The sequence below is a fragment of the Pygocentrus nattereri genome, chromosome 27, assembly GCF_015220715.1.
Source record: "Pygocentrus nattereri isolate fPygNat1 chromosome 27, fPygNat1.pri, whole genome shotgun sequence".
Lineage (NCBI taxonomy): Eukaryota > Metazoa > Chordata > Actinopteri > Characiformes > Serrasalmidae > Pygocentrus > Pygocentrus nattereri.
Window position 1 is genome coordinate 8625331 of NC_051237.1, and position 25751 is coordinate 8651081.

General features: G+C 39.0%; 2 protein-coding genes across 2 annotated transcripts in view; both read left to right on the forward strand.

The window, feature by feature from the left end:
- Positions 1–17342, forward strand: part of cdk6 (cyclin-dependent kinase 6) — a 40721-nt gene extending 23379 nt beyond the window's left edge. The window contains exons 4-7 of the mRNA XM_017694806.2: positions 2537–2646; positions 10171–10221; positions 10362–10497; positions 11937–17342. Coding sequence (XP_017550295.1) covers positions 2537–2646; positions 10171–10221; positions 10362–10497; positions 11937–12086 — 447 coding nt within the window. The 3' untranslated portion in view covers positions 12087–17342. The remainder of the gene's footprint in view (positions 1–2536; positions 2647–10170; positions 10222–10361; positions 10498–11936) is intronic.
- Positions 17343–18385: 1043 nt separating this feature from the next.
- Positions 18386–25699, forward strand: fam133b (family with sequence similarity 133 member B). Its single transcript, XM_017694819.2, has 11 exons — positions 18386–18536; positions 20195–20292; positions 21699–21777; positions 21876–21992; positions 22076–22108; positions 22320–22394; positions 22521–22619; positions 23415–23468; positions 23575–23655; positions 23799–23849; positions 24329–25699. The coding sequence occupies exons 1-11, from the start codon at positions 18513–18515 to the stop codon at positions 24413–24415; spliced, it is 798 nt and encodes a 265-aa protein (XP_017550308.1). The 5' UTR covers positions 18386–18512; the 3' UTR covers positions 24416–25699.
- The last annotated feature ends 52 nt before the right edge of the window (positions 25700–25751 follow it).

A 25751-nucleotide genomic window follows, 5' to 3' on the forward strand; every position in this document is an offset into this window, starting at 1 on the left:
TGAGCAGTTACTCAGACTAACCTTAGTAACCTTTTCAACATCTTTACCAAAGCACCCCAGTCTCCCTGCTGAATGCCATTCCCTTGTATGAAATGAGTCAGTGTTAGGCTTGAGCTGTATGTCATGTTAATCAGAAACTGTACTGCACCAATGGTCATAACAACCACTATCTGAATGAATGTCTGATTTCGAATGATAAGCAAGAGAGAGAGTAGGTGGGGGGGCTATTTTAGAATGAATCATGTGCCTCAGCTGAAGCCACATGACAACGAGAGACCAAAATGTTTCATCCTTTTGAGTTCATTTTGACTTCCTCTCTAGTTCCCTTTAATCAGGAAGACTAAGATGAGAAAGTGTCAACATAGCACATGCTGTCCGCCACTAAAAATAACTTCTTTTGCACTTGAAAAAACGTGAGCTTAATTTAATTCCATTGACACGGGTCTTGCACCGCGACCTTGAAACACGAGCAGTGAGTCAGGTTGTGAAAACTTTTGGTCACCGAGTGGGGGACTACAGTACTTGCCTAAGATTATCAAGGCAATTCATAGTTGTTGCCTCCTGTTGTCAAAATGTCAACCCTTATATCATCGTATTGTACTTTTCTCCTATTTGATTTTTTTTTTGCAATGTCCACTTAATGATTGTATGAACTACAAACAGTCATAATTTATTTTACATGGCTATTTTCAGCCTCTCTCTTTTTCCTTAGAATTACGTGAACTAAGTAAATGAAATTGTTAGACAAAATGAAAGTTGTTTTTGTAACTATGCCTTTAAGACTGATATATGTAAATGTCCTCTGTTCTGATTGGCTACCCTGTATTGTGCCTCATTTATTAAACAGCATGGGCTGAAATGGGGAAAAACTGGATGTCTGTATCCTTTGAAAGGCTGCATAACGTTTCATAATTTCTGTCTACAACTTTCATTCCAGTACTACTGCTACAGACTATGCAGAAACAACACTATATCGCTTGAACATGAATGGGTGAGCTGAACAGCTGTAGGCTGTATGGGTGGTCATAAGAAAACATGTTCATTGTTGTGACATCGCAGTGATAAAAAAGGGATTTCTAGCATCAAACTTTCCATATATGGAGTGAATTGTATGTTTTGAAACCAAATTTATAAGTAAATTAGGTTAATATTACATTCAGTTTTCTGTTCAATAGTTCCTCTTTGGCTGTCTACCACTTCATTTTGTTATATACTTTGCCACTGAACCAATTCTTCTCACTCCACACCACAATGCATCTCTCTAATTAGTGTCTAATCAGCAGTGTGTGGTCTGTCTGCCATTCGTAGCTTCTTTCCAACACGAATGCTCATTAAGGATGACACTCTCTCAGTCTGCATCCTTTGGTCATGTGCCAATGTGCCTTGCATTTTATGATACGTGCCCCCTGATATATGCCCCAGGCTTTGCTTACAAACACAAGGACGGCTGATTTGGCTGATAAGCTGGAGGGTTTCTGGGCCCAGAGCCCATGAGGAGGACAGCATGCCGGAGAGGGAAAGCACCTGGAAGCTGTCCACTTTCTGGAGCAGGGTCACTGAGTTTTGTCTGGAGGCTCTCCCTACTGTAGCTCTTAACAGTGCGCCTCTGCTGCGCACCCGGTCTGCTGTGGATCCTGCAGGCCTCTAGCCAGGCTTTTCAGGAGGTGGATAGATCTGAGGCCAGCCTGCAAAAGCAGGTGTCACTGAGTTTAAGGAGTTGACATGGCTTTAAATTGGTAATTTGGCAAAAAAATCACATTTACACAGTTTTTCATTTACCAGCCCAAGCTTGTACTTTCTGACACTGAATGACACACTGTTATCTGTTAAATGGACAAACGTCAAGGATCCCAATTTTTTTCATTTTTATTTTTCTACACTATTGGACCACAGCTATTACCCTTTACATGCCCCTTAAACACATATGCAAGTCTATTAGAGATTATTCAACATGTTTTAAGTGTGTAATGATTTAGGCATGCAGGTTAAGTGCAAAACTATAGAAGCAAGCGTCAGACATCTAACATGTCAGGGCTCACTGAGAACATTATGGTAAGGAGAAAATTGAGTAAATTAAATTTTTTCTTTGACAAACTGTTACTTTAAGAGGACTGCAAGGCTCTGGAAGATTCTGTAGTAAGAAAAGACAGGGATCAGATTTAGAGTTTGAATGGCTTGCTTGTTGGTAAGCCATTGAAGGCCAAAGGCCCTGGGTTCCATAGAGGCACACAGAGACCATGGGAGAGGTCCCCAATGGCCTGCTGTAGAAATTTTGTCAGATCTTGGTATACCAAAATGGGAATGTGGAGACTTGCTTTGCCAGATGTGATTTCAAACCTTGCGTAACTTGGACGCAGGGACACAGAAACATTTTTGTATCTGCTAGTTTAGAAAAACTTGAATTCCATGCGCCATTAGAATCTTTGCCCGCTAATAAAGACGAGCACAGAATTGTTCTCAAACATATCATTCATACATGCATGTCCCTTTATGTTAACTTCAACATATGTGTCATGTTTGTTTTTGTGTGTTTCAGGTGGTCACATTATGGTATCGAGCTCCAGAAGTGCTTCTACAGTCCAGTTACGCCACCCCAGTAGATCTGTGGAGTGTGGGATGCATCTTTGCTGAGATGTTCAGGAGAAGGTGAGACTTCATGCATTCCACATAATGCAGTGTTGCAACTGTCACAGATCTGAATGAGATTAAGCAGTACAGTTTTGACTCTCAAAGGGTGTCGTGTTCATTTATAGTGTAAGGAACATGTCAAGCCTGGGCAACCTGATTCGCCAGTTGTGCCCCATCGCTGGAAGTTTCACACTGCTTTTGGGTCACTTTCTAGCGTTCACTCGAAAAGACACAAAAACAGGCCTTCAGTCTTGGACTTTTAGCCAGAGGTCAAAGTCATAGTTTAATGAAAATTCACAATGTACAGTTGTCCCTTTACTTAAAATGTATTCATTCACCTTCATTCAGTGATCTCAAACAGCATTGCTTGTTTGGTTATAATATTGTGTGGCATAAAGTTACCTATAAAATGGACAAGATGGCTGCTACTGTATTTAGCTATGTGCTGTACTTTTGTCGATTTGCATAGTCAGCATGAGCTAATCTGAGCTTTGAAACACGTTCAGTAGAGAATCTCAATATCATCGCCTCTTAGTTCATAGATTGGCCTCAAATGTAAACACCATTAGTCCTGTAAAAGTCACTGTAAAAGGGCTTTTTGCCAGTGTTACTACAGCTTTAAGCATTTGCAGTGGACACTGTGCATTTCTGACTGAAGACCTGAAGTGGACCTTTTCACTCGGGAGTTCAGTGACATTTATCAAGCTTATTTTGAAGGATTTGGGTCAGACTGTGTTCGCAGAGCAACACAATACAAGCTGTCGCAGGCATTTTTATTAGTTACTGTTCCTCCAGTGTTTCACAATGTGTGGCGAGCACATGAAATGTAGAAAGAGCTTTTTAAATGCCCTTTCCTTCATTGTGACCACATTTTTGCAGTCAGTTGGGGTTGTTAAACAGTTGGGGAAATGCTCTTACTGTTTGCTGTGGTTGCAGAAAGCATCTGAGGCCTCCAAGTGCCATGTTCCTCTACGGTGGCTACAACAAAGCTGTCTGTACTTCTGCTCAGATGACTCAGAAGCATTTGTAATGGCTGTCAGATCGGTGCATTACTTTCAACATGTCTTGTGAAGTATGGAAAAGATGTGTTATTGGTATGTGGATGTTCATTATGAGTATATTTGTGATCTTCACTGTTGTTTAAAAGGTCTCAGGCTTGTCTAAGATGAGCGGTTATTCATGCAAAGAAAAGAGTGCTGGAGAGCAAACTCAGTCTGCAATCTTGATTTCCTTCCCCTAACCACCACCAGTAAGACATGTCCCTACTGTATAACGGTAGGAACACCACAGGTGGGTTTCAAGCGATAATAATTAAAAAAAAAAACTGTACACTTGTGTGTAGTGTAACTAATATACATACAGGCTAAGTGTTGGTGCACGTGTGTTTCCTACCCGTCATAAGCACAGTTGATGGCTGGCTGATTGCCCCTCATTGTGCAGAGGAGGATGTGTGGGCTGATGTCTTCCTCTCCACACTCACAGAGGGCGAGTGTGTGATAGGATGAGGAGGGAGAAGTGTATGTGATGGGGAGCACAGATCCACTCACACGCATCCTGTGTTTCACATCCTAACAGGCCCACCTGTCTGTTTGCTCATGCGGACCTCCATCCGGCATCGGCTTGTGAGTTTGAAGTGAAAAAAACTGAATATCCCATTTAAAAAGTGAGAGTCAAATTCTCGTATTGCTTCTCTGATGTACTTACTGTATACTATGGCAAAAATGCAATTCTCATGCTGGAGAACCCCTGCACTGCACCTTTTGGCGTCTACACATCTGATCCAACTAATTAGCTAATTCACAAGCCCTTCCTGAGCTGAAGTGTGCTAGAGCAGGTAAAACACTAGTCTTGCAAGCCAGTCACAATTTGTCACTCAATGTGATTACCTTCCACCTGCTTTAACAGGAAAGGGATGTTTGACTGACATGCTAAATGAACACAGTGGCTAAGTGGCGATGAGGAAACCCTGCGTCAGCTTTGAATAAAATCTTAAATAACTTTTAAAAGAAGGAATACGGTGAACTTTCAATCCACCGATGATATCTTACTCAGAAAGGGTCATTATTGTCATGGTTCACTGAGCAATCAACTACTTGCTACTGGTGACTATCAAGCTGACAGCTAAACAGACTTCAGACTGATAAAAAAAACAGTGCACAGAATTGCAAACACACAAAACCAGGCCACTGTTCGCACTGCAAAAATGATATCGAGTATTATTTCAAAACTACTGAAACAAGCAAAATCATCTGCTGATAGAATAATGTGGTCTATTTCCATGGATCTTTTTTTTTTTTAAACAAATGCATTTAAAAATGCATTTAAAAATGTTATAACATTGTTAAAGCAATCTCAGTGTGAGAAATATTAGACAGATTGACCAGGTTTAAGATGGTGTCACTTGCTAAGATAGAATTTTTACAGTGCATACAGCTTCTCAGAGTAAAAGTGCTGATCAAGACTAGATTCCTTTCTTGTTTACAATGATATTACTGACAGGAACAGATTTTAGATTAGCAGTCCTTCACTGAGAATATTGCAATCGCCTAACATATACATAACAAATGCATAGTTGGACCTCCTGAGGCTAAGACTAGTGAAACTTTTAACGGAAAGGGTTCTCCAGAACCAAGGTTGACCACTGCACTAGAAAGATTTCATTTCTGAAAGTAAGGTAAAAGCGTTGGCCAGGTGAGGCAGCAGGTCAGCATTGGACCTAGCTGGAGTGGAGTGGGCCTGTAGTGTGAGTTAGGTCATTAGTCTTTGTGATGTAAGGTGCTGTAGTGCTCAGGCTGCTGTCTCTCTTATTTTCTCTCTCTGACACAATGCCCTGTAAAAAGCCACTATGCTGGGCTCCTGGCCCACCTCCAAGAGTGCCTGAGGGCGGAAGGGAGGTGCTTTGATCCCAGCTAACAGTGCGCCTCCTTTTCTCTCTCTCCTGGAGGTGATTAAGAATACATTTTAAAAGGCCACCTGTTGCAGATTAAAAGGCACCTGGGAGCAGCCTTTCCAAGGCTTCCACTCTGATCTGTGCAAAGAGCACCACACCATCAGAGCCATCACATCAAGCTAGTAATGGAGGTTTAAGATTCACCTGAGAATGATACAGACAAGGCACACCTGAGTTAGCAGTGCACCTTGCAGGGTATTAAAGAAGGTGCTATTGAAAATTCAATACATAGAGCAAAGCATAGAACCTTTAGGAATGATCTGTTGTGTAGACAAAAGAGTCTGCTAACCGCAGCTCATTGTGTAATGCATTTTCCTGTGCTTTCAGTTTTCCAAAAAGTTTAGGTCTCATATTCCAGCTTTGCATCTCCTTTGCTCCAATAAGCGTTGCAGTGATTTCAGAAGAATGCACCGTTAAGACTAAGTGGGAATTCTACCTCCATGCAAGTCTGTATCTGCATCTCTCAGATGGTGGAGTGATTAGTCATCGTGTTTATGAATGACTTTGAAAGTGTTGTTGACATTTCACCAGTCCAGAGGTCGAATATGTTACACTGAAGAAGGCATGCACATCCATGTTTACTTTCTGACAATGCATGCATACGTATGTATGTGTTAATGTGCTCTTCAAACAGAACGCTGTCCTCCTCTGGTTCTCCCATACACACATGCACATACATACACCCAAGCATTCCAGAGGCTATCAGAGTGGAATGTGGATGGAGAGACTGGCACTTGGAGTGTGACTCAGCTGCGTGTGCTGGCCTGGCTGTGCCCACTCACTCAGGAAGCCTGTCTGCTGCATAATATCAGCCTTGTGCAAAAACCCCCGACTTCAGTCAGACTAACAAGTAGCCCTAGGGCAAAGAGAGAATGCAGCTCTAGAGAATTTCAGCCATACTTGTTTTGGCATGACATAGCTTCAGGGTTTTTTGCTGCTGTTAGAAAATAGAACTGGTTTTGTCCGTTTTGCCCAGTTTGACTGTAAAAGCTTTGAAGGTTTCGCATTTCAAACCCACAGATTTCTCTCTCTATGGCGAATGAATGGCGTGCGGTGTTGCACATCTCAAATGACAGATGGTTTGAAAAGGAGACAGAATGAGTTATTCATTTTGGTTTTCACTTCTGACTTGTAAAGAATGTTTATCATACTTTGACAGGAAGAAGTTCTGCTCAAAATACAGACTTATGGCTGACAGGCAGTAAGACTTTCTTACATGATAATTGCTCAGTTTCGGAAGTGGGTGGGCAATGTGCAAAATATGTGTGTTTGAGACTAAACTACAAACTCAGAAAGAGCTTTGTGACGTGACGGAAGGCAGTTTATGAGCTGATGGGGTAAGACAAGAGGGAGCACAGAGGGAGCACGTGCTCCCAGCTGCCTCTTTGTCTCTACAGTTGAGAGTCAGAGCTCTGCGAGGCTGTCCTCTGTTTTGCTGCAGGAGAGTGACCTCTGATGGTGATAGTGTGTTTTGCAGCTTCATATTTTGTTAAATTACAGCAAAAGCTTTCAGCGACTGTCCTGGAGATCCCCTGCCCATGCATATTTTGAGGTTTTGCCTGCAATAATTCGTCTGATCTAACTAATTATTCCATTGGTAAATTTTTGAATAGCATAGTGTATAACACCATCAGTCTGCACTAGGGATACAAATTTGAACAAATTCTTTTGCCCAAAAAATAATCGTTATTAGTCAGTGATTAAACATGAGCAGACAAAACTTAAAATATGAAAAGGCTATACTGATTGAAAAAACACAGCATAACTGGTTAGAAAAAAAACAACATAAATGAGCAGTTTCCCATCAGCAAAAACAGCAGATGTTATGTTTTGGTTGCTGGTGTGCTGGTCAACCAGCATGACCATGCAGCAGGGTGACCACCAGAACCAGTACCAAACCAGCATAAACCATCTCAGACTATCATGGAATTCATGCTGGTCTGTGCTGTTTTTTTCAGTAGGGTATGTATTCTACTTTACTTACATTTACCACATACTATTAGCCCATCTGTGGCCTGTTAGCAGCTAAGATTCATATACATTGTTATTTAAACTATTAACAAAAGTTGTTAGCTCACAGACTCTAAGCTTCTTTTCTTTCAGTGGACAAACAAGCTAACTACATGGGCTAACCATTAGCTAGCAGACACATTTGAAGGCCTAAGCCTAAGGCAACACTCAGCAGAACCAATTTGACAGTTAAAAAAGAGTCAGTTGTAGCCTGACTGTTAGCACTGTTATATAACTAAATATCATAGTTACAATAGTACTGTTAATTACATGTAAGAAGATTTAATCTCTGCTTCCATCCACTCTATTGGCAAGAGTTAAGAGTCAGACCTCACCACAGAAAACCCAGAGTTGTGCATCACTAAGTAGGACTATCAGAAAATGTCACGCTGTTGCTTTCTCATCCATGCAAATAAAAACTGGCCCTCATGTTGAATGAAACAAACAGCTTCTCAAGTATCAATTGCTTATCTTTTTAACTGTAAGCATCTGTTGAATGTTGTGATGTATATTTGTGGGATAATGGTTACTCTGTTTATCATCAACTCTATTCTGCACACAAAAAACTGGCCGGAATGTCATTACCATATTAATAAGCGTCTTCAGGCAAAACCACATGCTACTCTGCAAAGCTCTCTGGATAATAGCATCTTCTAAATACGTAAATGTAATGCAATGTAAACCATTCCTGAACTGAAGCAGGTGTTTAAACACCAAAACACTAAATGCAGAGGTACTAGCCCTGGGCTGACGATTGATACTGTGAAATATGCGCCAAATATATGCAAATTATTGTTCTTTCATTCTCTTTCATGTGCCATTTGATATTTTCATTTTATTATTGATTCACCTTTATAAAAGAATTCCCTCTAATATATGTTTAGTTTAAAATGTATACATGCTCTTTGTGCACAGATGGCATGTAACACTGTTAACGTCCAACGATTCTCAGCATTCATGTGGTTGGAAACCAAAATATTGCCAGGGTAGCTCGTTATAAACGATGAAGTAATATCAGAATCTTCTCTGACCCCACACACCCCAGCCACTTCCTGTTTTAGCTTCTGCCATTCAGAAAGAGGTACTGGAACATCCAAGCCAGGACTAACAGTTTTTACTCAGCATGTCTAACCCAGTTTAACCAGCATATCTCCACACTCCGCTAGCTCATTGGACTGCATGCATAATGCACTTATAATTGGAACTCTCTACATTTGAACATTTAGGCTGTACCCTGTATACACTAAGCTGAAATGCTCATTTACCTGCGCTGTACACTGTGAATATAACAACTGTGACAATGTGTTTATACTGTTTATAAAACTTAGTATATATGCACACTTGATCTAGTTTACCTCAACCTACTGTACTTTCAAGTTATGCACACAAAACACCTAAGCTGTATTCGCTAAGACTACATATTTATTTCTACTGTAGTTTGCACTTTTACTCTACCACCACCTGCTGACCTCCACACAGGAGAAACAGGTTGACAGTGTTTTTGTTATACTTTACAACCCTCTATGGACATGACAATAACGTTGAACTGAATTGATTTAGAAGATGGTCCTGTTGGTAAGCATTTAAAATGATATTGCAAATATGTGAGTTATAGAGTAAGACTTAGATTACAAATATATCATTTACTGTGATAATTCTGCCTACATTCACGTCATGCAAGCTTACCCAGAGAGGGAATGACTGTGCTAATTACAGTAAAATGCTGATCATGCTCATTGCATGAGATTGCATAAAAGAGTCCAAACTAGATTATGGCTGAGCTTGTGAACATGTTTGGACAGATGACACTGGGCAGTTCATTTTATTCGATGCTCATATTTCCATACTGTACTTTTCTTTTCCACATCGTGTATTAGCAAGAACAGCAAGGTTCCATTCTTTCACATGGCTCATTGCCCTTCCCCGACACAAGGGCATATAGGCAGCCAGAGCAGACGCCGGGGAAAAATAGTGTTCCCCCCTCGTGCCTCCTCTGGCGGTTGATGTGGTTTGGAGACGGGGGCCTGGGCTGGTTCTGCTGGAACTTGTGCATGTGCCAGGGGGAAGCATGCCCGCCCATGGGCCTTCTAATGGGCCTAAAGCCGCAGCAAGCAGCAGTAGGATTTTAGCATGTGAAGAGCTCTCAGCATGTGCTGAAAAAACCCTTAGTTCAGTCTTCTGTCCCTCTCTCTCTCAGTCCAGCTCACAGTCAGCCCGGCCAGGAAACTATAGCGTTTACAGTAGCGCTGCTCATTACATCAGAGCCTCTCTGTGACCTGGCTGGCCCACAACACAGTGAGGGGATTTTTCCTCTCTCTTTCGTTTTCTTTATTTCTTTGTGTTTTTCTGTTTCTTTCACTTGTTCATTGTCTCTCACTTGCTCTCATGAGAGAACAGCTGGTGTTTATAGAATAAACGTTATGACCAAGGACGGATTATATGCTTTCATGGAATGATGTGGCACACTGACTGTGCTACGACTGTACTAAATTCGTTCAAACCGATGGTGTCTTATCAGTCATCCTGCATGCACATTCTTGTGTTATGAGTCACACCACTAACCAATCTGTTTAACTGTTTAGACCCCTTTTCCGTGGGAACTCCGATGTTGACCAACTGGGCAAGATTTTTGAGTGAGTACCTTTTTGTCATATAAGAGAAAAGCTTCAGAACTTTCAAATGAGGTCGGAAATGTGTCAGACAATATATTCATGAGCAGCAGTATAACTAATAATAATGTAAGTGATACTGACGATAAAGTTGATGATTCCAGTGTGGTTGGAGTCCCTTCTCCTGAAGACTGGCCCCAAGAGGTGGGTTTGCCTCAGAGTGCCTTCTCCCCTCGCCCTCCCCAGCCCATCGAAGACCTAGTGCCAGACATGGATGAGCTGGGCAAATCTCTTTTACTTGTGAGTCCTGAGTTTCAACTGTTTTCATTATCACAATGTTTTAAAGTGATAGTTTGGCAAATCAAGTTTAAAGTCAAAATCAGATTCACACAGTATTTCTTTCAGCCTGTGTATGCTTCAATAAACAAAGACATGGATGGATGGTTGGATGTCTGAAGTTTGCTTCTTAACTTTTGCACTGGGGCTAGGAAACTAATGCTAATAAATAATAGAAGCTTATTATCAATTACCATTGTAAAAACGCATGACTACATCATCACATGCTTGCTTAGGCCAAGTTGAGTTGTTACATAATATCACACAGACTTGTTTGTGATTTCTGTCACCAAATGGGATGTTGTTATCTATAAATATAGTCAAAATACAGGTAAAATATGTGAAAGTTAAGGCATGTGACAGGCTTTTAGTTAGTGATGCAGAATTAAGCCTTGGAATATTCAAAGCATTTATGTCAAAAAGTGTTTTGAGGTTTCAAAACATTCGACACCCTGCTCTCTAGTGACCATCCACCTACTGGCCATCCATTTTATCTGGGTCATTATGACTATATTTCCGTTCTTCCTTCTATCTGATTTTTTTATCTTTATTAAAAATGCCTTGTTTCACGATAGTAAGAAAGAAATATTGACTGCAGGTTTATTTTTATTAAGGTAACAATTATAAGACCAAATATTATAACTACTACAACTATCAACATGTAGGCTATATGTGGAGTGAGGAGCTAAATAACTTGGGCGTTGGGTTGGGAATACAGAAAAGAGAACCACTGCATCTTTATTTTCCAGCAGTTGTATTCCAGAAAATGATTTCTTTCTGCTGTGCTGGGGATAAGATGACTTCTATTTTTGTTACTGGGGAGTCTTAAAAACACAGTTTCATGTGGGTTTATGAATATCACTTTTTTCTATCTCTCCTGCAAAAATCCTCAAAAGAGGAAGCGTATGAACCACTTTTAAAGAATTTGGGAATTTGTAAGTGACCCCTTCTGTGATTTGAGATCAGAAAATTGACTCAGCCAATGTGTCAATCACAAGTTCTGCTGTGGGTTTCAGTGGCTCTCAGACACATCCTGAAGCCTCATTTATATGTGTTCAGGTCACATTTTGCGTTTGGACCATACATCGAAGCTGTACTTCAAAACATCTGCGCTTAGAAAGCTAAGCAAAGTATCTCATCACTACTTCCATTACTTGTTAGCTACATTAGCCTTGCAGCTCCAGTGCGAACCAAGAAACTAATTTCAGACAACAAACCTGTGTTGGCAAATTGACTGCATGTGAAGTAAGGGGAAAATTGTCTAAACTTGATTTTTTTGCTGTTATTTTAAGAATCTCTTATCTAGCCAAACGTCAAAGCCAAGAACAAGCAGTTAATTTGCTGATGGTCCACTCCAAGCACATTAACAGGCTCTTTTCTCACTTTTTCCTCCATCCACACAGCAATTCCTGTCATTCAACCCAGCCAGAAGGATATCAGCCTATGAAGCTCTGTCTCACCCATACTTCCAGAGCCTGGACAGCACCAGCAAGAGTCTGTATGCCCAGCCCTTCCCCAGCAAAAAGCCCTCCCTGGAGGAGAGAGCTGCCTGAAAGACTTTTGGCCTAAAAACTCACTGTGCCCAAGGCACTGGCCCCCATCCTCCTTTTCGACCTTGTCTTCCATTGCAACATTACGTGCTGCTTTTAGGTCTCTTTGAAGTATTACAGCAACTCCTGGTTGATGTGTTTTCACTGCAAGGCCTGCAGAAGGTAAATTCACCCCTACTTGGGGCAATGTAAAAAAAAACAAAGAAAACTTCAGAAGCTGCTTTCCTGCCTGCCTGTTTTCCCTAAGAGGAAGTCCCCTCTGCTCAGAGGAAACTCCACTGCCAGCTACCTGATACAGAGGCTGCTACACCACCATGCCAGGGATCACTCTGTCCTTATTAGAGTTAAGTAATTGAGATAAAACTGCCAGGACTCGACCGCCTTTCACTGCTCCGATTCAGCAACTGCCTGTGACTGACCTGATGTCACACTTTGGACCCTGCGGAACGTAGAATCGTCACTGATAATGTGGGTCTGTTGAACAGAACCTCAGTAGAAAAGATTTAATCACACACTCACATTCTCTTGCTAGCACTCTTGAATGGCTCACAGTTATGGGCCAAATGATTTATTTGAGATTTTAGTTTTGTGCCAGCTTGTTGTCCCTCCCCAAGGCTGAGGGCTGGGCTTTGTGGACTTGAACAGCAATTAATACACATTCACCGCCTTACAGAGGACAAGGAATCATATGACTTTACTCCATCGTGATACTGCCAGCTGTGTCCATCGGCCCAGAGCGACCAAACACTTCAGGATGTTTTTCTAGACACATACCTAGTTCTCACTGGTAATGTAATTTAGTCCAGGGTTAGACTTGATCTGTGTCTGGAAAACCAACCCTTGAACTCCTAGTAAAATGTAACAATGCATTATAGCCTAATGCTACATAAATTGTTTGTTCTACTTTCTACACTGTTCATTTATTATTTTTTTTGTAATATCAGTGTTGATCGTTGATGCCTTATTGTGGTTGTGTTTTTATGTCTTAATTTTTAGTTGACTTGAAGGTGTAGGGACTTGTTAGTAAATGCTATATTCCATGTATGACATCATACAGTATGCACCCTGTGGGCAGGGAAACGGTATAGTAGCTCATTTATGTAGTTAGAGGAGTGCCCCTCATTGGGTAGCAAGTCGCTATTAGAATGAATCAGTATAAAAACAGGAGCAGGTGTAAACGGCAGGTGGTTTAACATATAATTGTAGTGCAGTAATGTGTGAGCAGACAAATAGTCAAGCTTTAGAGATGGTGAATGAGATGTAAAAGGTTAGGTCATGAGAAAGGGTTTTGCAAAGGGCTAGAAGGGTAATGTGATGACTGCTGGAATTCATGACGTTGTACATACAGTTTAAACGTCTTACATTATATCCTTCCATGTTTCATTTTTCTTAGATGTCCCAGCCTCTTGTCTGGTTGTTCAGATAAATCTGAATTGAGGGAAGGAAGGAAGGAGGGAAGGATGCTGCTTTAGACTTTTTTTTTTTTTTTACAATGTGGTCCAAGACTAAGACTAAACTGAGGAGAAGCTACACACAGGCACTGTATCACAGACATACATCCACAGGTTCATCCAGATAAGCACTGGTGCTTCCTTCATACACTCAGGATCTCAATAGACTCATTGTTTCGTATTTATCGGTTAGCTCAGAGTAAGGCCACTTGGTTTTGCTTTTCATAGTATGCTGCACAAAATGATATGTGAACGCGAAAACATCTTAGATGTAGTCAATATGTCTGATGTCTCTCATTATGAGATTGTTGTAAGGATATTATGAGAATCTAACCTATTTCTGTATGTTTTCACTTGTTTTAAGGAATGTCATCAAGTGAGTGTTTTATTCAGCTGTCAGGGTATTTTACTTGTTATTTTACTTGTTTCACAGTAAAATGATCTGCTAATGGAATAATGTAAAAATACTTCAAACAAGCAAAAACGTCTAGAAATAGATTACATAATCTTAATCTCTTATTGAGACATAACTACATAGTTACATTGTCTAGACCAATAGTCAGACCCAAATGTTAAGAAGAGCCATTTTGTCCGTTCAGCAAAAATCAAACCACCTTTGGAGGTGCAACATTTTATGCCCATTTTACTGAAGTAACGTTTTACTATGTCTGCTGTAAATATGTCTCAGTATGTGCTAATGTACTAGTACAGGCACAAAATGTAATTTAAATGAAAATGCAGACTTACTTTGCTCTGCGTTAAGCTTTAGCTGAGCTATAGCCGCTTTTCTCACATCTCCAGCAGGAAACTTTTCCTAAAAGGTGGAATAGTTTCTTGAAAAATGTCTGTCAAAATTCAACTTCTTACGAGACTGAAGTTGCTTCTCATTCTCCAGCTTCTTAGAATCTTGAATCTCAGAGAGAATGTAAATGCTACACCATTTAAGGTGGAACAGAGAATTCAAACAAGAAGCTGGTGAATGAGAAGCTGACTTCAGCCTCGTGACTTTAGTGTTTGACAGTTTCTTGTTGCAGATTAAAATTGCAAAGTTGCAGATTATCGTTTAGTTATTATGTGTTAGAGATTATGTGTTAGTTATTTTACTGCAAAGGAGGATTATTGTACGTTCACCTAAAAATCTAATTCTGCTGTGGAGCCACAACAGGGCAGTAAAAGAGCCAGTAACTGACCCCTGGACTAAATTGAAGATGTTTTCACTTGTTAAGATATCGTTTTTTGCAGCGTAAACAGTACTACGTGTTGATGAAATACAACTCGCTCTATCCCACTCTCTGCTCTCAGGTCTATTTATGGTTGTAGGTTTAGATTCAACATGTTTCAGGTTTGTAATAACAGTAGCGCATATTAAATGAAGTCTGCAAACTATTCACTGTATTAATGCGTTCCACATTAACATTATAGTACAATAAATGTAGCTCTATTTATGACTATATTTACACAAATGCTCATCTGATTACTTGCCTCGTCAGCCACTGTAACATGGCATTCTGAACTCATATTTAAACTGATAAAACAAGGAGGCAGTTGTGTCTTTTTTCCCCTCTGATTGCTGTTGTAACAACTCCTCACTTCTTTGTACTGCTAACATTCCTTAATGTTTTTTCATTCAATTTTGGTAAAAACGCTTCCCCCTCTCTTGGTCAGTTCCTCGTTTTCCAGGTACCTGCCGTACGGTCATCACAGCGTAGCGTTTCCCTCTTCCAAATGGACAGCGAAAGAGTGGGTGTTTTCAGTGGGCATTAGATGTCAGAAAGTACACATATTTGCGTGTTAAAATGTAACTGTATGCCTTTTGATTGTGGCTTTCACTCAGCAGTAAGCTGAGCCTTTTCTGTGCTCGATTTCAATTGATGGAAATGGTCTTGAATTTATTAATGGTGTTTTAGCGTGATAGCGGAGTTAAAAGTTAAAAGCTTCTGGAATGTAAAATGTTTAGTTGGTTATGAAATGTAAAAGTTGACATGATATAGTTATGTTGACAAAAAACAGCACCTTGAAATCTCATCCTTTTCCCCTATGAAACATACAAAAAAAGCTTTTTAATGAAGTTTCCTTTATGTTCCATTTTAAATGCATGAGGGTGACATACACAATAAATTGAAATGTTTCTCATCGTTTGTACTCCTTTGCTTTAATCTGAATCTGAAATGTAATCAGTTTTGTTTTATTTAATCAGTTATCAGTGTCTTTGAACTTGTATCATATTGCTGGATAGTGGTACTTTACATTTGTTTTTATTCCTCTCAAGCTCCTTTAAACTTTGCCTCTACCTTCATTATAATTCAGTTTGTTTTATTTATTGGCATATTGGTGGTAAAACCTTGAAAAAGACTGTGTATGAGAAAAATCTAGCCTGTCTAATTGGGTGGTGGTGTAATGATGGTGCTATAAGTCTTACTTAAACTTGAAAAGTCTTCTATGGGGCAAAAAAGAACAGTAACAGTGACCCGAGGTGTTCTAGGTGTCCTCACCTTCACCTTTGGTGCATTTACCAGCTTTTTTCATAGAGAACAAACTGAATCAGAGGCCTTTCTTATCTGGAATGTTTTAGCTGGTTTGTATGAAAGGGTAAAAACTACCTAATGACTCATATGATTTACCGTTTGCCTTACATGCAACACGGAGCTGATGAACAGACTCTGTGCGCAGGAAATAGAAATATTTCAGAACTGTTGTTCTACTGAATTTCTCTGTTTCTGTGTATTTTCACAAATTACGATAAGTCCACTCTTAAAACTGTATCCAGTATTGACTCCTCTTCTGTACGACTCACTGCTAATCATGTTTTGTATGGTTTTAGTGTGCACCACACATGTGAGATTCATTGTACTTCTTTGTATTTCACTGGAAAATTAAGTGAACTGTGTTGAAATGTCTATGGTATGTTAAGTTTCTCCAGCTTTCCACTTTTTAACAAGAATAGTAAGCAGAACAGGCTGTTTTTTGTTTTGTTTTTTTGCTTTTTATTGTGTTCTAGATTTATCTAATTGATTGTTCCGATACTGATACGTTTTGTTTGCTTTTCTATTTTTTACATAGCAGTCTTTTAAACGTACGCAGTGAGTAGATGTTAGTTTTGGCCAGTGTTTCATGTGTTAAGTAGGTTTTAGGACGTTTGCTATGAAAGCTGGCGTATGATAAATTTGGTCTACCGTCTTTCTGTCAGCAGCTCATGTGGTTGGCTCTTACCAATTCCTGAAATGTTACTTACAGTCAGGTTGCTTCATAGTATTGAATTGATACTGCTTTCTTTTTTCATCCTTTTCATAACTTCAATAAGCAATTAATTTCAATGTGTATGTTTTTGATCAAGAAAGGCATACAAACGGCTTGATAAGTTACCTAATCTGACTAATGAATTTCACACACATCAGGTCTTTTTAATTCATTACAGAGTGCACTTAGGAAATCAAACAATAAATGACAGTAGACAATTACATAACAGCGTACACAACACAGAATGTGGACTGGTGTTAGACGTATTTATGGTCAGTGCCTGTATGAATTAGAGTTCGAGGCTTTGATTAAAGAATATTTCCATATTTTATCTCAACCAAATTAAGCATCAATATTCATCACGGCACCTTTTTTCTTTTTTTTTCCTCAGTTCTTTTTTTTAGGAGTTATGAGTTTTTATTTGTGTTTTCTTTGAACTGGTTTGCTGCTAATTTTCCATAGGCTCTGCTCAAATATGAGAACAGAAAAAAGGCCCAGCTAAAGTGGTTCCAATTTGATGCAATTGAAAATAGAAAAATAAAGCTGCTTGTGCTGTGTGTCCCATTTGTAACTGCCTGTCATTGTTTTTACTTTTTTTCTTTAAATAAATATTTTAGTAAGTAAAATTGTGGTCTATCTCCATTTTTATGTTTGTTTGAGATATATATATATATATATATATATATATATATATATATATATAGACTGTGTCAATGTTTCACTGAGATGAGAAAATGAGATAGAGAAGCAGACAAAAAAAGAAGAAAATCTGTAAATCAAACAAAGAAGCTGCTGGTGTTCTCAGTATAATGGCCTGACCACCCCAGGGTCCAGACCTCAACACCACTGAATGTGTTTAGGATTACTTGAGAAGCACAGAATGCAACCAATGTTTAAGATTCAAACATTAGAGGTCTGAAAAATAATCATTGGAGATTTCTTTAAAAAACTGAAAGCAAAGAAAACAAAGGAGGCTGTAATAAGGCAACGAGTGGACACACTTAATACTGAAAAATGTATTAATGTATTATAATACAGTACTCTGTGAAAGTCTTAGGCCCCCAAGACATATTTTCAAAATCTATTTGTGTAATATGTGTTTATTTGCTGAGAAAAATGTTAATATTTGAATAAACAAAACTTATATATATATAAATGAATAGTGATTTTATGGGTGTTAGTGTGTTTGTTTAACCATTTTCTATATGTAGTTTAAAAGCAGCTCCTGGTTTGATCAATCACTGCTTCAGTAAATTGAGCTCATGATGTAACTGATGATATTAACAAGTCTCTGTGGTGGCTGTGAAGGTGTCAAGGAAAAATATGGACCCAAGAAATTCTTGTTACTTTTTATTGATTTTATGTTTGTTTGAATTATGAATATGACTTTATTCTAATGTATATTGGGATAAACTCACTGCTGAGGTAAATTGTTTAAAGATTTGCTTAGATGCCTAAACCTTTCGCACAGTACTGCTATATTAAATCATTTGTGTGTTTTCGGCTTTTTTCTTGATGCTGAAAAATGAACAACTTGTACATTATTATTATATTTAATTCTGTCTAGGAGCTTTTGGCGTCCCACGTCCAATAGTGATGTGGCGGTCAGTAACGCTCTCTCTCCAGCAGGTGGCACACGCGCGCAGTTTGTCAGAGGCGATGTCGCCGCGGCTGCACAGCAAGCCATGTAAACAAAGAGTCTAAGTTTTCTTCTGCAGGTTAAATAACACATCTACAAAAAATGGGGAAGCGGGATAACAGAGTGGTAAGTTAAAAACACTAAAATGTTAATTAGAGTGTATATTCTTGTTAATGAAGCGAGATAGATAGCGAATGAGCTCAGCACACTGGGAGGCAAACCCCCAAGACTCGTGTTAGGCCTGGATAACGGTAGCTAGCTAGCGTTAGCGAACTAATATTAGCGCTTGGTAAAGAGGCCGTGCAGGTTGGGAAGATTTACCATCTGCTCAGGTTTTAAAGATCAGACTTTTTCCATAAATCGAAATTAATTAAAACGCGTGCCTTATTGTTAATCCAGTTAACTGTTAAATCTTTCCAGAGCTATTGGGCAATGGCCAATCATATTAGCTACGCTACCTAGCTTAGCACAGCCTATCAGATTGATTAAAGCAGGCTGGAATGAACGGCATATTCGCCAGTTCTCTTGGTTTCACTGCTAATTTAACTGGACGTATTTCCTTACAACAGCTTGCTATATGGTTATAGTTTGTGTAGAAATTACATTTGGCCTCAAATATACTGTTAGTAGCAAATATACTGTGAGTAGCAAGACTCGTCTCCTCCAGAAGACGTCAGCGTTAACTTAAGCTAGCTAACCTAGCTAAACGAACTCTAAGCTGTAGCGGTTTAAAGCTTCTGCCATTCAACATTAAATAACCATATCATTTTACGTGGTTTTACTTTATTGAGCCATAAACCTTAGCTGGCCTTATACTAAATAGTAGGGTAATTGCATATGTGCTGATGTTGACGTGGCTGGCAGGTTCAGTTATAGCTACCTGCTTATGGGAACGCGAGTCTGTCAGCCTAAATAGCTGGTCTACCAGGGCTGTGATAGAGCGCCCTGCGTCCTGGGCAGTTCGGTTGTACCGGAGTCCTTAGCTGTTGTACTGATCGTCCTCACAGTTCTGCTAAATTGGTGTAGCTCAAATACTCATATGCAAGGATCAGCCATAACATTAAGAAATCTCCCTGATTTTACACTATTTTTTCCACTTTCTCTTACCACAGAGGTGCACTTTGTGGTTGTACAGTTACAGACTGTAGTTCATCTGTTTCCCTGCATGCTTTGTTAGCCCCCTGAAACTCTTCGATGGTGAGGACTCCAATCTGACTGCTATAGAGCAGGTATTATTTGGGTGGTGGATCATTCTCAGCACTGCATTGGTACTGACATGCTGCTGGTGTGTTAGTGTATGCTGCGCTGGTACGAACGGATCAGACACAGCAGTGCTGCTGGAGTTTTGAACATCACACTGTCACTGCTGGCTTGAGAATAGTTTACCAACCAAAAATATCCAGCCAAGAGCTTCCTGTGACCAATGATGAAGGGCTGGAGGATGACAAACACAAACTGCAACAGCAGATGAGTTACTATCTCTGACTTTACTTCTACAAGGTGGAGCAACAAGGCAGTAGTGTCTATTGGAGCAGACAGTGAGTGGACACAGTGTTTAAAAACTCCAGCAGCACTGCTGCGTCTGATCCACTCCTACCAGCGCAACTGACACTAACACACCACCACCACGTCAGTGTCACTGCAGTGCTGAGAATGATTCACCACCGAAAATAATACCTATTCTGTGGGGGTCCAATGTTTTGGACTCACTGTGTTGTTCAGATTGCTTTTGGAAACCTTCATGTTTATGCATGTCTGATTACCGTAACTGTGTTGCACTGCAGGCGTACTTGAACCCAATAGCTGCTGCCAGAGCCAGAGGACCTGCACCTGTCTCTGGTCCCACCATACAGGATTATCTCAGTAGGCCTCGACCAACATGGTATGGAAACGTTAGAGACAGAAGCATAAACTTCAAACTTTATTAAATGTGTGAAGTTGCTACCATAATAACTTTGCTTGCAGTACAGATGCACTCAGATAATACAGTTTTCTTTTTATCAACATGCAGAAATGTTCAGGGAGGAAGTTTTCTGAGTTTGTAAAAGGTGTAATTTAGTGAGTGTTCGTTGTGAAGATGTCCGGGTTATTCTGCCCAGGTTATACTGAGGATTAACCAGTCTGGACGATGTAATCTTGTGTCACTGAGTTGTTTTTAGACAAGTGGTCGTAGAGGACATTCATCACTGGGACAAAATGCTAGAATGCAGCTCCTTTTTCCTCAGAACCTTTTGGATCATTCAGCAAGCAGGAATCTGAGATAATCTATATGTAGGCTTTTGTGGTTGAGATTACTGAAGTAGAACGTTGGTGGTGATCTAAGTGACCAGTATGGTAAACTGGTGTAAAGGAAGTCATTGCTCAGTAGTATTTTTCTGTATAAGTATTAAAAAAATACCTTCATTCATAAGACTTCATAAGTCTTAGTGGCCAAAATAGCACCTATTTATATTGACCAAACATGAAACATAAATGCTGGAGGAAAGAAAAAATAAAGTAACCTGGCCGACACAAAATGCCGACAGCATTTTCTATCCAAATGATCCAGCTTGGTAATTATTCATTTTCATGACAGTAAGAACGTCTTTCATAGTAATTAATTCTAATTTATTAAGAAGACATTTAAAAGACCAACACAAAAATATCTTGGGCAAATATGAATACATTTTGCAATACTAATTTTATTTGCATTAAAAAAGTCATTTTAAGTAGCCTAGACAGACACTTTAGTTCTACCACGTTATACTGTGAAATAAAGCAAATTATTTAATGGTTTAATGATAACCTGATTTACAGGATGTTCTCCTGACCCCCGTTGTCCAGATTTGTATCTTTAGTTTTGTAATGGAGCTGTGACACTGATGTAGTTAAACAGAGGTCTGTAATGCAGAATCTTCTTTGGTGAAAGACATGTTTTGCCTGATCAAGTACATTTGTATGCAAAAATTTGGGTGACCCTGGTGAAATGACATATTTTGTTGATTTTGTAAGTGAAAATAAGTTAGATTTTCTACAGAGAACACACTTCTACACATTTAAATGCACAGATACTGTTTATTTGCTGAGTAAGGTTTTATTATACCCAGTAGGTTAAACTCAAATAAGTAGAAATTCTGAACATTTAAAAAATGTCACATGTAGGTTTGTTCCCTATAGAGGATAGTAACTTATTTTCACTTTATTATTTCCTTATTTAACTTATTTTCTCATTTCAGTAAACCATGTTATGCGACTGTACGTTTACAGTAAGAAAAGAATTGACAGTGTTATTCCATCGTTCTACCACAGGGAGGAGGTGAAGGAGCAGCTGGAGAAGAAGAAGAAGGGCTCAAGAGCTTTGGCTGATTTTGAGGATAAAATGAACGAGGTACCCTCATAAAATTAATCAAAGGTCTTTACAGACTTTTTCAAGACAAATTGCATATATTATTGGAAAGTAATAATGAACTTGTTTTTAATTCACAGAGATGGAGGAAGGAGCTGGAGAAAAATAGAGAGAAAGTCCTCAGCGGAGGTGAGAAAAAAGAAAAAGAGAAAGACAAGGAGAAGAAAGAAAAGGAGAAAGATAAAGACAAGAAAGAGGTAACTTCTTAAGAAAAAGTAATCATAATAATCTTATGCTACCAGTATTATACTGGTAAATTTGTTTTTTGGCTTTTTTGCAGAAAAAGAAGAAGGAAAAGAAGAAATCAAGTAGGGTGAGAAAAGCTCTCCATTTTTCGCATCTTGTGTGATACCCTCACATAGTTGTTCTGAAACTGTCTTAATGTCTGATCAGCTTTCAGACCTGCATTGTAAATAATGCACCAAATTGAAAGATTTCTCCTGCCTTTCTGTGCTGAGTTTTCTCCCTTTTTCAGTAAGTTGTTTGATATCTGATAAGCTCTGCTTTTGTTGTGTGCGGTCAAGCATTCTTCGTCTTCTTCCTCCTCCTCATCGAGTTCTGCTTCCTCCAGCAGTTCATCATCCGACTCTGAAGATGAGGTGAGGCACATGTGACACTAGTTTGTTTTATTTTTTTGTGTACACAGTCTTTTGCTGGAAGGAAATGTATTGTTCTTTCACTGTTGTGAACATTTGTTGGTGCTTTTGGTTTGTTGCTGATGTCAGGATGAAAAAAAGAGTGTGAAGAAGAAGCGGAAAAGAAAGCGATCCTCAGCACGGAAAGAATCTGAAGATTCTGATGTAGAGACAGACACAGACAGCAAGGTACCGTTGGCCAGTCACTCCTACAGGGAAAAAATGGCCATTCAGTGCTCCTACCAGGACTGGGTATCTTTAACAAATGTTCAGTATCAGCACCAATACCGACACCTTGATTGCAATACTTGATGCAATAATGATTTTTTTGAATGCCTTTTTTTTATTACAAACCTAAAATGAGTGTGGTTTAAACCAGACATGTTTTGGGTCCAACTTGCACTTGGCTACTCTCACTGATTACAAAGGTGAGGCATAGTTCATCTTGAACAAAGCCCTGTACAGATTCCAGCACCTTTTACGTACTGTAGAACAAACTGCAGGAAACAAACTTATATTCTCTGTGATCTCAACCAAATCTCAATATTTTCCTATCTCGGGTGTTTGACTCCAAACATTAGAACATGCAAATGACAAATTTTTTTACATTTCTGATGTTGACTACCAGCTGTAAATTTCCATGCTTTTATTAAATTGCAGTTCTAGGTAGATGGTTAGGATAAATAATATTGTGATTAGAGTTGTTGTTGTTTCATCTTTCCTACCTGAGCAGCCAAACATATTGCATATAAAACTTTTTTGTTGTGACAGCAGTGCGTAAATCAAGTAGCCACTCCCATCTCTGTAATTTGTTCCATGATTTCTTATCCTGTGCATTACAGATGTTCTGTGGTAAAATCACAGTACACCACTGCCACTTATAAAACTAACTCCATCTGGATAGTTCCTTAATTTCAGCTTTTTAAAGTGTAACAGTGCTCATATGTTAAACTGGAATTTGATGGAACATCAAATGCATTTCAGGAATCCTCTAAAAGGAAGAAGAAAAAACTCAGGGAAGAGGGCGAAAAAGATAAGGTGGTGTAAATGACCCTATTTTGGCTTAAGCAATTTGCTGCTTAGTGTTTGTGCGTATCTACTTGTTTGCCTATTCTGTTTCAGTGATTGTTTTTTCATTGGAAAGGATGAAAAAGGCAGTCGGAAGAAGAAAAAGACTGAGAAAAGCCACTCGGAGTCCTCAGATGAGTCTGAAATAGATGGCGATGTAAGGACATTTCACTACTACCACCTTATACTGGATGAAGTCGGCTTGATTTTAAGACCGTTTAATACTGTGTAATTTCTGTGTCCCAGATGTTCAGAACAAATGGGTAAATCATAATAAACAGCCGTCTACTCTATTTGTAGGTTGAATCTAAGAAGAAAAAACGCAGTAGTGAAGAGAAAGAGAAGACTACAGTAAGTTTATGACTCTTAAAATGGAGTAATAATTGGTATAAATTGTAAAAAAAAAAAAAAAAAAATTATAGTTGAAGCTGGAGATGAGTTTGGTAACTGCTTTTAAAATTTGATTGACGTGAAGAAGTATGCCACTTGTAGCCAAGCTTCACAAAAGTCATTAGTTGATATGATACAATGGTGTCTTAATTTGGCATATTATGCAATAAAGCAAAAATGTAGCTGACAAAGCCTTACACTGTGTTAATGTTGTCATTTTAAGTTTATTAGAGCATTCAATATTGTAACAGCACTGTTTGAAAGAAAAGTTGTGCTTTGTATCCCAATTTAATGCTCTATCCACAAGCTAATGTTAGCGCTGAGCTAACACACTAGCCACAAACTAACATGCCTGTCACGATACATTATGATGCAATGCACTGTAGTACAGTGCAGTACAGTAAAGTGCGGTATGTTTTTTTTTAATTTTTTTTTTGCAGGACAAATCAAAGAAGAAGAAGAAGAAGAGGCACAAGAAACACAGTAAAAAGAAGAAGAAGAAGACATCAGGATCAGAGTTAGATTAGAGTAGCTGCGTGGCATCCAGGCTGAAAGGTAGCTGGAAGACTGAGTGTGTTTGGAGCCCTTGCCAGGCTGAAGTCTGCTTCAGGGACTCTGAAATGAAGCTGTTTATGGAGCAGTGTGTCTTCCTGCTTAAGCAGGATGATGATTGTATGGATGGATGATTGTGTTTGATAGGGGTTGTGAGGGCTTTGACTCTCTGGGTTTTTTATTTTTTTGCTTGTGTGTGCTTTTTTTTTTTTTTTTTTTTTTTTAAAGCAGACTCTGTCCAAATAAAGCTCACTTATAACATTTGGTTATCAGTTGTGGTGCTACGTGTAAACTGCACATAACCTTCTTTTAATCTCTTAATCTATCTCAGGCTTGTTACATCCTAAGTCATATTATTCAGTAACTACATGGACTACAATGCAAACTGGTTGAGTTATTTCTAGGTTATAGAAGTGTGTAATAAAACTTTGGACCTGCCCACGGCTCCTGCCTGTTTAAGGGGTTAAAGAGGAACCATCTGAGAGATTGATTGGATTATTGTAGGCCGAAACATTTTCCATAGGCATCATTTTTGCTAGTACTGTGCAGTCAGTGACCACTCATTATTCATTTACAAGTACAAAAGATTTGATTTTCAGCGTCAGGAAATAAGTAGAAAATGGTATATATTTAATGTTATGCAGAAGCCTTAACAACTAAATATAACCATTTTTTCCAGTACCCAGTTGTTCACTCTTTGGAAGTTGGTTGCATTTTATGCTTCTCACTGTCCAAGTAATCCTTATCGTTTTTAGTGATGTTGAGGTCTGGGATCTGGTGTGGACAGTCCATTTTTCCGAGAATACCAGCAGCATTTTTGGTTGATTTTTCTTTTTTTGTCTATTTCCTTTTATCAGTAACAGTTTCTTGACTGACATGCATCACAGCTGCTCTCAGTGGAAGGATGGACAGAAACAATTATGGATTTTTTTTCACATCTGAAGCAAGAGTGGAGCTTTTTTCTCCTACCCTGTAAACGTGAAACATTGTTTATCTGATGTTGACAGTTTGGTTTGTTTTTAAACTTTAGTTCAGGGAAACTTATTTTCCCCTGACCTTCCACTTCCTTGTGGATCCTAAGTGGATTATCTTTTTCCTACAAATCTCCTGAAAAATGAAGAACTTGTACTTCATTTGCATTTTACACTGAAAATTGAATAAATGAAGGGTGATCTCTGAATTACATTCTATATATTTTACAAGTGTGAGTCATGAAGAAGTTGTAAAAAGGAGAGTGTTGGATTAAAAATATAACATCATTCCTCCTACATGGCTGATGTTTTCCCTGCTGGTAGCTGATGTGGTCATAAT

Bases quoted from the DNA above. Each gene is read 5' to 3' on its own strand.
- fam133b (XM_017694819.2), top strand. From the start codon at position 18,513: ATGGGGAAGCGGGATAACAGAGTG. The intron at 20,293-21,698 runs GTATGGAAACGT...GTTCTACCACAG, and splicing joins AGTAGGCCTCGACCAACATG to GGAGGAGGTGAAGGAGCAGC. The intron at 22,620-23,414 runs GTACCGTTGGCC...AATGCATTTCAG, and splicing joins AGACAGACACAGACAGCAAG to GAATCCTCTAAAAGGAAGAA.